We start from the raw sequence: 13,108 nt of genomic DNA on the forward strand, positions 1-13,108 counted from the left end.
GACTCCTGGGTCCTCTTCCCGATGTTCCTTTCTCCCCCGTGACATCTGAGGAAGTTCTGGGGGCTCCCTCCCGGACGCCTGGGTCCCCTTCCCCATGCCGGTGTCTTCCCCAGCTGACCCGGACGCCTGGGTCCCCGTCCCCGTCCCCGTGCCGGTCTCTCCGCCCCGGCCGTGAAAGCGTTAAGCCTGAGGGATGGGTGGGGGGGGGGGGGGGGGTGGGAGGGGATCCCGGCTGCTGCCGCCAGGCACCAGGGCGGAGAAGCTGCAATCTCGGTCTTCCCCGAGCTGGAGCCGCCAGGTGAGGGGGCAGGAGACCGGGCCGGGGTGCCCCATAGGGAAGCAGGGGCGGGGGTGTGGGTGTAATCTATGGGGGGATGTCTCCTTAAATAGGGGGGCTGGGGGCCCCAGACCCTATGCACCCCCAAGCTTAAACCCCCCCCCCCCAATCTGGGCAGCCTCCCGAGGAGGCAGAGAAGGGTCCAACGGTCTCCATTGTGCAGGTGGGGAAACTGAGGCATGGGGGGGGGCGGAGCTGGGAACTGAAGCCAGGTCACTGCCTCCTAACCACTGGGCCATCCTTCGTCAGACAGACAGACGGGTGTAGGGATGGACACATAGATAGAGCGGTGCGTGTAGCGAAAATGGGGATATCTGTCTGTCTCCTAGGGCTTTAGAGAGACACGGTGGGGCAAAGGCTGAGCGGGGGGAGCAAGGGGGGGCTGGGCTAGCAGAGGCTGCAGGTCGGGAGTGAGGGGCATCGGCAGAGCTGAGCGGGGGAAGCCCAGTGCTGGGCTAGCAGGGGGCTGTGGGTCGGGAGTGAGGCGCATTGGCAGGGCTGGGGTGGGGGAGGGTTGGACTAGCAGGGGCTGCGGGTTGGGAGTGAGGGGCACCGGCAGAGCTGAGGGGGAGGGAGCCCAGGGCTAGGCTGGCATGTGTGGGGTTTTGGCTGCGGGTCAGGTGACATTAACTTTTTCCTTTCCTTCCCCAGACTGGCGAAGAACCCCTCCCCCTCGCCGAATTTCCTGAAGATCCCCCCCTTCTGCACCCCCAAAATTCCCTAGTAGGGGCCCCTCCCCCTTTGCCTTCAGGACTTTCTGAGCGTAGTCCCTAAAGGGTGACATTGGCCCCCTGGATAGAGGGAGGGAAGCCAGTTAACCCTTTCACGCACGGGCGGGGGAGCCGGGGAAGGGGTGAAGAGGGGGGACCCCAAAGGGGATCCCCGAGGGAGGGAAAGGGGGTGAGGGAACCCAACAGGGAGGGAAGGGCCAGTTAAGGGGTGATCCCTAGGGGGATGTGAAGGGGGGTCCCCGAGCAGCGGTGAGGGTGGGGTATCCCAGAGGGGTGTCTGGGGGGGTGCCCGGGGGCTGGGGAAGGGGGGTCTCCCCGGGACAGGATGGGCTGTCGCCGGCGCCCCCCGGCCCAGCGGGAAGACCTGTTCTACGAGACCTACTACAGCCTGAGCCAGCTGTACCCGCTGCTGCTGCTGCTGCTGCTCATCGTGCTGGGCGCCTGCCTGGCCCTCCTCACCATCCACCTGGCCAGCGGGAGGGTGAGTGGCCCGGGGAGGTGCTGGGGGGCTGGCATGTGGGGAGGGGCCTGGAGAGCTGCGGGGCTGGTGTGTGTGGAGGGCACTGGGAGAGGAGCGGCCCGGGGAGGTGCTGGGGGGCTGGCATGTGGGGAGGGGCCTGGAGAGCTGGGGGGCTGGTGTGTGTGGAGGGCACTGGGAGAGGACGGGCCCAGTGGGTGCTGGGGGGCTGACATGTGGGGAGGCTCTGTGGGAGAGGGAGCAGGAAGAGGGGCACTGGGAAAGGATGGGGCACTGCCCCCTAGTGACCCATAGTGGAATCTACTGCCAGGGGTCTTATGACAGCTACCAGGCCCCATTCATGACCCCCTCCCTTTTGCTGCCCCTCTGGGATATGTTGCTCCTGCCCCCTCCGCTTTCATTCCCACTGCCCCCTCCCCAGAACCCCCTCCCCTCTACCCTCTTTCCCCCACTGCCCCACCATGTCCTCCCTGCTCCCCCACTCAGCCCCCTCCCACCAACCCTTTCTCCAATCTAAGCCCTGGTGGTCCCTTGGCCCCAGACCCCTCCTCCCCATCCCCCCGCTGTCCCTAACCCCCAACCCATCGCAACACTGTCCCAGCCCATGACCCGTCCCCCTGCTGTCCCCAGACCTCTGAGCCATCCTCCACAATCCCCATCCCTTCCACACCTCTTTTCCCCATCCCCTGACCCCCAACCACACCTCCCACCCCACTCCCCCATCCATTGACCCCCAACCACACCTCCCACCCCAGTCCATCCTCTGAGCTTGTGGAGGCCGGGGGAGGCAGAGGATGAGGGGGATTCACGGAGACGGAGCCAGATGACCTGGTCAGGCTGGTTAAACCTGGCCAGCCCCCAGAGATCTTTAGCTGCTCCCCAGTGGCCAAAGACTGCAGCTACACACCCTGCGGCTCGGTGCCTCAAAGGGGCGTTGCGGTGATTGGAATTTCACTCCGCCATGTTTTTGATCACCAGGAATTCTCCTCCAACCTGAGCTTCCTCATCACCTTATTCGTGGCCCTGGCTGTTTTCTCCCTCATCCTCATCCTGGTCTGCATCGAGAGCATCTTCCAGGAATGCACAAGGGTCTTCTCGGCCATCATCTGGGCTTGTCTCCTAGCCATGGGCTACATCTTTGTATTCACCAGCGGAGTGGTCAGTGCCTGGGACCAGGTGAGACCTAGGGGCGGCTGTACTGTATAATGGGCACTAGGGGGCAGCAGAGGGTGGGGTGGGGAAGGGGCAGCTATACTGCATAATGGGCACTAGGGGCAGTAGAGGGTGGGGTGGGGAAGGGGCAGCTATACTGTATAATGGGCACTAGGGGGCAGCAGAGGGTGGGGGTGGGGAAGGGGCGGCTATACTGTATAATGGGCACTAGGGGCAGTAGAGGGTGGGGTGGGGAAGGGGCAGCTATACTGTATAATGGGCACTAGGGGGCAGCAGAGGGTGGGGGTGGGGAAGGGGCAGCTATACTGTATAATGGGCACTAGGGGCAGCAGAGGGAAGGGGTGGGGAAGGGGCGGCTATACTGTATAATGTAAAAAGCAACAGAGGGTCCTGTGGCACCTTTAAGACTAACAGAAGTATTGGGAGCATAAGCTTTCGTGGGTAAGAACCTCACTTCTTCAGATGCAAGTAATGGAAATCTCCAGAGGCAGGTATAAATCAGTGTGGAGATAACGAGGTTAGTTCAATCAGGGAGGGTGAGGTGCTCTGCTAGCAGTAGAGGTGTGAACACCAAGGGAGGAGAAACTGCTTCTGTAGTTGGATAGCCATTCACAGTCTTTGTTTAATCCTGATCTGATGGTGTCAAATTTGCAAATGAACTGGAGCTCAGCAGTTTCTCTTTGGAGTCTGGTCCTGAAGTTTTTTTGCTGTAAGATGGCTACCTTAACATCTGCTATTGTGTGGCCAGGGAGGTTAAAGTGTTCTCCTACAGGTTTTTGTATATTGCCATTCCTGATATCTGACTTGTGTCCATTTATCCTCTTGCGTAGTGACTGTCCAGTTTGGCCAATGTACATAGCAGAGGGGCATTGCTGGCACATGATGGCATATATAACATTGGTGGACGTGCAGGTGAATGAGCCGGTGATGTTGTAGCTGATCTGGTTAGGTCCTGTGATAGTGCTGCTGGTGTAGATATGTGGGCAGAGTTGGCATCGAGGTTTGTTGCATGGGTTGGTTCCTGAGTTAGAGTTGTTATGGTGCGGTGCGTGGTTGCTGGTGAGAATATGCTTAAGGTTGGCAGGTTGTCTGTGGGCGAGGACAGGCCTGCCTCCCAAGGTCTGTGAAAGTGAGGGGTCATTGTCCAGGATGGGTTGTAGATCACTGATGATGCGTTGGAGAGGTTTAAGCTGAGGGCTGTAGGTGATGGCCAGTGGAGTTCTGTTGGTTTCTTTTTTGGGCCTGTCTTGTAGCAGGAGGCTTCTGGGTACACGTCTGGCTCTGTTGATTTGTTCCTTTATTTCATTGTGTGGGTATCGTAGTTTTGAGAATGCTTGGTGAAGATCTTGTAGGTGTTGGTCTCTGTCTGAGGGGTTGGAGCAGATGCGGTTGTACCTCAGTGCTTGGCTGTAAACGATGGATCGTGTGGTGTGTCCGGGGTGGAAGCTGGAGGCATGAAGGTAGGCATAGCGGTCGGTGGGTTTTCGGTATAGGGTGGTGTTAACGTGGCCATTGCTTATTTGTACTGTGGTGTCCAGGAAGTGGACCTCCCGTGTAGATTGGTCCAGGCTGAGGTTGATGGTGGGGTGGAAGCTGTTGAAATCATGGTGGAATTCTTCCAGGGTCTCCTTCCCATGGGTCCAGATGATGAAGATGTCATCAATGTAGCGTAGGTAGAGAAGGGGCGTGAGTGGACGAGAGCTGAGGAAGCGTTGTTCCAGGTCAGCCATAAAGATGTTGGCATATTGTGGGGCCATGCGGGTGCCCATAGCGGTGCCACTGGTCTGGAGGTATATATTGTCACCAAATTTGAAATAATTGTGCGTGAGGATAAAGTCGCAGAGCTCGGCAATAAGTTGTGCTGTGTCATCATCAGGGATACTGTTCCTGACAGCTTGTATTCCATCTGTGTGTGGGATGTTTGTGTAGAGAGCCTCTACATCCATGGTGGCTAGGATGGTGTTTTCTGGGAGGTCACCAATGCATTGTAGTTTTCTCAGGAAATCTGTGGTGTCACGGAGATAGCTGGGAGTGCTGGTGGCGTAGGGTCTGAGTAGGGAGTCCACATATCCAGACAGTCCTTCAGTGAGAGTGCCAAGGCCCGAGATGATGGGGCGTCCAGGATTTCCAGGTTTGTGGATCTTGGGTAGTAGATAGAATAACCCCGGTCGGGGCTCTAAGGGTATGTTGATTTGTTCCTGTGTTAGTGTAGGGAGTGTCCTGAGTAGATGGTGCAGTTTCTTAGTGTATTCCTCAGTGGGATCTGAGGAAAGTGGCCTGTAGAATTTGGTATTGGAGAGTTGTCTGGCGGCCTCCTTCTGGTAGTCAGACCTGTTCATGATGACAACAGCACCTCCTTTATCAGCCTCTTTGATGATAATGTCAGGGTGGTTTCTGAGGCTGTGGATGGCATTGCGTTCTGCACGACTTAGGTTATGAGGCAAGCGATGTTGTTTTTCCACAATTTCTGCCTGTGCACGTCGGCGGAAGCATTCTATGTATAGGTCCAGACTGTCATTTCGACCCTCAGGAGGAGTCCATGTGGAGTTCTTCTTCCTGTGTTGTTGGTGGGAGGGTATCTGTGTATCAGTGCGCTGTTCAGTGTTATCTTGAAAGTATTCTCTGAGTCGGAGGCGGCGAAAGTAGGCTTCCAGATCACCGCAGAACTGTATCATGTTCGTGGGGGTGCTGGGGCAGAAAGAGAGTCCCCGAGATAGGACAGACTCCTCTGCTGGGTTGAGTGTGTAGCTGGATAAATTGACGATATTGCTGGGTGAGTTAGGGGTACCCCTGTTGTGGCCCCATGTGCCAGGTAGGATTTTAGACAGCTTACGGTCCTTTTTCCTTTGTAGAGAGGTGAAGTGTGTAATGTAGATCTCCTGTCTTATTTTAGTAAAGTCCATTTGTGTGGAGGGTTGGTTATTTATGAAAGTCTCCAGGTTGGAGAGCTCTTTCTTGATGTTTATCTGTTTGCTGTATAGGATGCTGATCAGGTGGTTCCTCAGTTTCTTTGATAGTGTATGGCATAATCTCTCACTGTGGTCTGTGCAGTATGTAGATAGCAATGGATTTTTCACCTTCAGTCCATTTGGTATGATGTCCATCCGTTTGCATTTGGAAAGGAAGATGATATCTGTCTGTATTTGTGCAAGTTTCTTCATGAGGTTGATAGATTTCCATTCCATACGGCTAAATGCAGTGCCTTGCATGGTGTCAAGTATCAGAGGGGTAGCCGTGTTAGTCTGAATCTGTAAAAAGCAACAGAGGGTCCTGTGGCACCTTTAAGACTAACAGAAGTATTGGGAGCATAAGCTTTCGTGGGTAAGAACCTCACTTCTTCAGATGCAAGTAATGGAAATCTCCAGAGGCAGGTATAAATCAGTGTGGAGATAACGAGGTTAGTTCAATCAGGGAGGGTGAGGTGCTCTGCTAGCAGTAGAGGTGTGAACACCAAGGGAGGAGAAACTGCTTCTGTAGTTGGATAGCCATTCACAGTCTTTGTTTAATCCTGATCTGATGGTGTCAAATTTGCAAATGAACTGGAGCTCAGCAGTTTCTCTTTGGAGTCTGGTCCTGAAGTTTTTTTGCTGTAAGATGGCTACCTTAACATCTGCTATTGTGTGGCCAGGGAGGTTAAAGTGTTCTCCTACAGGTTTTTGTATATTGCCATTCCTGATATCTGACTTGTGTCCATTTATCCTCTTGCGTAGTGACTGTCCAGTTTGGCCAATGTACATAGCAGAGGGGCATTGCTGGCACATGATGGCATATATAACATTGGTGGACGTGCAGGTGAATGAGCCGGTGATGTTGTAGCTGATCTGGTTAGGTCCTGTGATAGTGCTGCTGGTGTAGATATGTGGGCAGAGTTGGCATCGAGGTTTGTTGCATGGGTTGGTTCCTGAGTTAGAGTTGTTATGGTGCGGTGCGTGGTTGCTGGTGAGAATATGCTTAAGGTTGGCAGGTTGTCTGTGGGCGAGGACAGGCCTGCCTCCCAAGGTCTGTGAAAGTGAGGGGTCATTGTCCAGGATGGGTTGTAGATCACTGATGATGCGTTGGAGAGGTTTAAGCTGAGGGCTGTAGGTGATGGCCAGTGGAGTTCTGTTGGTTTCTTTTTTGGGCCTGTCTTGTAGCAGGAGGCTTCTGGGTACACGTCTGGCTCTGTTGATTTGTTCCTTTATTTCATTGTGTGGGTATCGTAGTTTTGAGAATGCTTGGTGAAGATCTTGTAGGTGTTGGTCTCTGTCTGAGGGGTTGGAGCAGATGCGGTTGTACCTCAGTGCTTGGCTGTAAACGATGGATCGTGTGGTGTGTCCGGGGTGGAAGCTGGAGGCATGAAGGTAGGCATAGCGGTCGGTGGGTTTTCGGTATAGGGTGGTGTTAACGTGGCCATTGCTTATTTGTACTGTGGTGTCCAGGAAGTGGACCTCCCGTGTAGATTGGTCCAGGCTGAGGTTGATGGTGGGGTGGAAGCTGTTGAAATCATGGTGGAATTCTTCCAGGGTCTCCTTCCCATGGGTCCAGATGATGAAGATGTCATCAATGTAGCGTAGGTAGAGAAGGGGCGTGAGTGGACGAGAGCTGAGGAAGCGTTGTTCCAGGTCAGCCATAAAGATGTTGGCATATTGTGGGGCCATGCGGGTGCCCATAGCGGTGCCACTGGTCTGGAGGTATATATTGTCACCAAATTTGAAATAATTGTGCGTGAGGATAAAGTCGCAGAGCTCGGCAATAAGTTGTGCTGTGTCATCATCAGGGATACTGTTCCTGACAGCTTGTATTCCATCTGTGTGTGGGATGTTTGTGTAGAGAGCCTCTACATCCATGGTGGCTAGGATGGTGTTTTCTGGGAGGTCACCAATGCATTGTAGTTTTCTCAGGAAATCTGTGGTGTCACGGAGATAGCTGGGAGTGCTGGTGGCGTAGGGTCTGAGTAGGGAGTCCACATATCCAGACAGTCCTTCAGTGAGAGTGCCAAGGCCCGAGATGATGGGGCGTCCAGGATTTCCAGGTTTGTGGATCTTGGGTAGTAGATAGAATAACCCCGGTCGGGGCTCTAAGGGTATGTTGATTTGTTCCTGTGTTAGTGTAGGGAGTGTCCTGAGTAGATGGTGCAGTTTCTTAGTGTATTCCTCAGTGGGATCTGAGGAAAGTGGCCTGTAGAATTTGGTATTGGAGAGTTGTCTGGCGGCCTCCTTCTGGTAGTCAGACCTGTTCATGATGACAACAGCACCTCCTTTATCAGCCTCTTTGATGATAATGTCAGGGTGGTTTCTGAGGCTGTGGATGGCATTGCGTTCTGCACGACTTAGGTTATGAGGCAAGCGATGTTGTTTTTCCACAATTTCTGCCTGTGCACGTCGGCGGAAGCATTCTATGTATAGGTCCAGACTGTCATTTCGACCCTCAGGAGGAGTCCATGTGGAGTTCTTCTTCCTGTGTTGTTGGTGGGAGGGTATCTGTGTATCAGTGCGCTGTTCAGTGTTATCTTGAAAGTATTCTCTGAGTCGGAGGCGGCGAAAGTAGGCTTCCAGATCACCGCAGAACTGTATCATGTTCGTGGGGGTGCTGGGGCAGAAAGAGAGTCCCCGAGATAGGACAGACTCCTCTGCTGGGTTGAGTGTGTAGCTGGATAAATTGACGATATTGCTGGGTGAGTTAGGGGTACCCCTGTTGTGGCCCCATGTGCCAGGTAGGATTTTAGACAGCTTACGGTCCTTTTTCCTTTGTAGAGAGGTGAAGTGTGTAATGTAGATCTCCTGTCTTATTTTAGTAAAGTCCATTTGTGTGGAGGGTTGGTTATTTATGAAAGTCTCCAGGTTGGAGAGCTCTTTCTTGATGTTTATCTGTTTGCTGTATAGGATGCTGATCAGGTGGTTCCTCAGTTTCTTTGATAGTGTATGGCATAATCTCTCACTGTGGTCTGTGCAGTATGTAGATAGCAATGGATTTTTCACCTTCAGTCCATTTGGTATGATGTCCATCCGTTTGCATTTGGAAAGGAAGATGATATCTGTCTGTATTTGTGCAAGTTTCTTCATGAGGTTGATAGATTTCCATTCCATACGGCTAAATGCAGTGCCTTGCATGGTGTCAAGTATCAGAGGGGTAGCCGTGTTAGTCTGAATCTGTAAAAAGCTGTATAACATTATACTGTATAATGGCACTAGGGGCAGCAGAGGGAAGGGGTGGGGAAGGGGTGGCTATACTGTATAATGGGCACTAGGGGCAATACAGGGTGGGGAAGGGGCAGCTATACTGTATAATGGGCACTAGGGGCAGCAGAGGGAAGGGGTGGGGAAGGAGCGGCTATACTGTATGATGCGCACTAGGGGCAGCAGAGGGAAGGGGTGGGGAAGGAGCGGCTATACTGTATAATGGGCACTAGGGGCAGCAGAGGGAAGGGGTGGGGAAGGAGCGGCTATACTGTATAATGGGCACTAGGGGCAGCAGAGGGTGGGGAAGGGGCTGTTATATGGAAATAATGCTCCATGCTGAGACGTGCCTGGCCTGACTCCCCTTCTAGGTCTCATTCTTCCTCTTCATCATCTTTACCGTGTATACCATGCTGCCCGTGTGCATGCGGGATGCCGTGGTCGCTGGCCTTGCCTCCTCCCTCTCCCACATCATTGTTTTGGGCGTCTACCTGTCAGCTGGGCGGGGGTCACGGGCTGAGCTAGCTGTGCAGGTGAGACCCCCCTACCTGCTGCCCCCCTGGGGTCCTTTGTTCCCCCACAGCAACACCTTCCCTCTCTGCCCTGCTGCCCTCTTGCCTTGATTCTTCACTGCCCCTTGCTGACCCTTAGCCCTGTTCCTACCCAGCCCGTGTCCTATTGATGTCCCGCATTTCCCAGAAACCCCCTTGTCTCCCGACCCCCTCCTTCTAGCTTCCCTGTCTCCCCATAATGACCCCTTTCCCTAGCTGCGTCCCATCCCCTATCCCCACAAATTGTCCTGTAGAGGCTGCCCCCCCACCCTCATCCACTCATCCATCGCCTCTCCCATCCATCCACCCCCAGTTGCCCCATAGATTCCCCAATGCCATCTCCCTTTTCATGCCCCCCTCAGAGCCCCATCTCATCCTCCTCTCTACCCCCCGCCCCCCACAGCTGCTGGCCAACACGGTGATCTTCATCTGTGGCAACCTGGTGGGAGCCTATCACAAGCACCTGATGGAGGTGGCTTTGCAGGAGACCTTCCAGGAGACCTTCAAACTCATCCAGTCCCGAGTCAAGCTGGAGTCTGAGAAACGGCACCAGGTGAGGAGGGGGACACCTGGATATTTGTCCCTTTGTCTCACCTTCGCATACCCACTCTGTCCTTCCATCCATCTGATTTCCACATAATCCCTCCATCTATCCATCCACCGATATGCCAGACACAGCCCTTCCATCTCTCCCCTTCTTCATCCATCCCATCTCCAGAGTCGTAGATTCATACCTTGCAAGGCCAGAAGGGACCATTGTGACCATCTTGTTTGAACTTCTGTTCAACACAGGCCAGAGACCTACCCCAAAATAATTCCTAGAGCAGATCATATAGAAAAAACATCCCATCTCGATCTAAAAATGGTCACTGATGGAAGTCCCCCTTGCCCCTTGGTCAGTTGTTCCAGTGGTTAATTACTCTTACCTTTTAAAATCTACGCCTTATTTCCAGTCTGAATTTATCTAGCTTCAACATCCAGACATTGGATCATGTTAGACCTTTGACTGCTAGTCTGAAGAGCCCGTTATTAAGTGTTTGTTCCCCATGTAGGTACTGATAGACTGTAACTGTGTCACCCCTGAACCTTCTCTTTGTTAAACTCAATAGATTGAGCTCCTTGAGTCTATCACTCAACGGCAGGTTTTCCAACCTTTGAATCATTCTTGTGGCTCTTCTCTGAGGCCTCTCTGACTTATCACCATCCTTCTTGAATGGTGGGCATCAGAACTGGACACAGGATCCCAGTAACGGTTGCACCAGGGCCAAATCCCGAGGTAAAATAACCTCTCTACTCCTACTCGAGATTCCCCTGTTTATGCATTCCAGGATTGCATTAGCTCTTTTGACTATCCACCACAACCCCTAAATCCTTCTCAGAGTCAGATCTGTGCATCCATACTTCCAGCGTCCATATACTGCCCTTCCTCCCCACCCCCATCCATGGACCCACCCACCCATAGCTTTCCTTCTGTCCATCCATACCCATACCCATCTGTCTATCTAATCTTCATACATACCCCTCCCTCCCTTGTCCAGCCCATACACATCCCTCCCGCCGTCCCTCCCCATATCCACTCACCCACGCTCCCATCCATCCCTTCCCATCCCCATGCCCATTCGTCCACCCACCCATACCTTTCTTTCCCTTTCATCCATCCATCCATCCATCCATATACACACCCATCCATCCATCCAACCCCATCCCCATAAACACCCATCCATCCATCCATCCATCCATCTATCCATCCCCATAAACACCCACTGACCGTCCGTCCATCCATCCATCCATCCATCCCCTAAACACCCATCCGTCCATCCATCCATCCATCCCCATAAACACCCATCCATCCATCCATCCATCCATCCATCCATCCATCCATCCATCCATCCATCCATCCATCCCCATAAACACCCATCCATCCATCCATCTCCACCCACCCCTGATGCCTCTCACTCACTCTCTACACCCTCCCTCCCCCCCAGGAGCACCTCCTTCTCTCCATCCTGCCCGCGTACATTGCCATGGAGATGAAGGCCGAGATCATCGAGCGGCTGCGGGATGGGGGGCATCAGGAAAGTCCAAACAATTTCCACAACCTTTACGTCAAGCACCACAAGAACGTCAGGTACCGAACCCCCATCTCCACCCCACGCCGTGAGGGGGCAGCAGGGCGTGGGGGGGTGGGGGGGTGAGTGTTGTGAACCCATGATCCCCTTTTATAAGCACCCTATTTGCTGAGGGCTGCCAGGGCGGTGGAGCAGGGTTAGGGGGTGTCTCCCCGACTCTCACCCCTGCGCCCAGGACCCTGATGCTGTCTCCCCCCTTCCTAACCCCCCCCCCAGCATCCTGTACGCCGACATCGTGGGGTTCACAAGGCTGGCCAGCGAGTGCTCCCCGAAAGAGCTGGTCCTGATGCTCAATGAGCTTTTCGGCAAGTTTGACCAGATTGCCAAGGTAAGACAGCCGGATCTCCCCTCCCCTCCCCCCAAAACCCCCCTCCAGCCTCCCAGAAGCTCCTTACACCTCTGCACCCCTCATCAGGAGGCCCCTGCCCCCAGCACCTCCCTGGGACACCTCCACCCCACTGGGGACCCCCTCCTGCATCCTGTGGGACCCCCACCCCCAGTACCTCCAGAGACACCCCTCAAACTCCACAGGGATCCACCTCCTACACCGTCCCAGAGATCAGCCCCCTTCTGTGCCATCCCTACCCCCTTTCATTCCACAGGGTGCCCTTGTACCCGCATGGGAACCCCTCCGCTCCCTCCCCCCAGGGGGAGATGAGGACCCCTGCCTTCCAGAGACCCACTGTCTCAGACTGAGACCCCTTAGGGATCCCATGCCCCCTCCAGCCCAAAGACCTCCTACTTTCTCCTGGGGGCTTCCAGGGGACCCCCTCTCCCCTGCCCGAAGCCCAGATCTCCAAGGATCGGCCAGAGGTCGCAGGAGGGAGAGATTTCATATCACTGTCATAGACTCATAGACCTGAAGGGACCATTGTGATCATCTAGTCTGACCTCCTGCACATCTCTGTAGTGGCTCAGAGCCCTCCCCATCTCTGGACATTGGAGATATTGCCAGTAGCTGACATGGATGAGGCCGTATGCCATCGGACGCAACCTCATCAGACCATCTGTGAGTCCGTGACACCATCCCCTCCAGAAACTTATCCAGCTCAGTCTTTAAGCCAGTTAGGTTTTTTCCGCCCCCACTTCTCCCCTTGGGAGGCTGTTCCAGAATTTCACTCCTCTGATGGTGAGAAACCTTCATCTAATTTCAAGCCTAACTTTGCTGATGGACAGTTTAGATCCATTTGTTCTCATGCCAGCTTTGGTCCTGAATGTCAATAACACCTCTCCCTCACCTGGTGTTTATCTCTCTCTCGTGAGCGCTGACCGAGCAGACCAGCAACTCAACACGAGCTCGCAATGCAATGCTGGGGCAAAACAAGCGAACACGATCCTTGGACGTAGAGCAGCAGAGCGGCGAGCGGGGGAATGGAGGTGATTTTTACCTCACTGGGGAGAGCGCCACTGGGACACCGCATCCAGTTCTGGTGCCGCCTCTTACAAAGGACATTGGGAGCTTGGAGCAGGGGTAGAGAAGAGCCACAAAAATAATTTGGGGGCTGGAGAAAATGCCTGAGACTTAAAGAGCTCGTTCTGTTGAGCTTGTCAACA

General features: G+C 54.0%; 1 protein-coding gene across 1 annotated transcript in view; it reads left to right on the forward strand.

Annotated features, from left to right (window-relative positions):
* Nucleotides 1-1,432: 1,432 nt before the first annotated feature.
* Nucleotides 1,433-13,108, forward strand: part of ADCY4 (adenylate cyclase 4) — a 35,906-nt gene continuing 24,230 nt past the window's right edge. The window contains exons 1-6 of the mRNA XM_065414401.1: nucleotides 1,433-1,549; nucleotides 2,525-2,722; nucleotides 9,246-9,407; nucleotides 9,829-9,978; nucleotides 11,411-11,553; nucleotides 11,771-11,882. Of these exons, the coding sequence (XP_065270473.1) occupies nucleotides 2,672-2,722; nucleotides 9,246-9,407; nucleotides 9,829-9,978; nucleotides 11,411-11,553; nucleotides 11,771-11,882 (618 nt within the window). The 5' untranslated portion in view covers nucleotides 1,433-1,549; nucleotides 2,525-2,671. The remainder of the gene's footprint in view (nucleotides 1,550-2,524; nucleotides 2,723-9,245; nucleotides 9,408-9,828; nucleotides 9,979-11,410; nucleotides 11,554-11,770; nucleotides 11,883-13,108) is intronic.

This window comes from Emys orbicularis, chromosome 12, assembly GCF_028017835.1.
Source record: "Emys orbicularis isolate rEmyOrb1 chromosome 12, rEmyOrb1.hap1, whole genome shotgun sequence".
NCBI classification, from domain to species: domain Eukaryota; kingdom Metazoa; phylum Chordata; order Testudines; family Emydidae; genus Emys; species Emys orbicularis.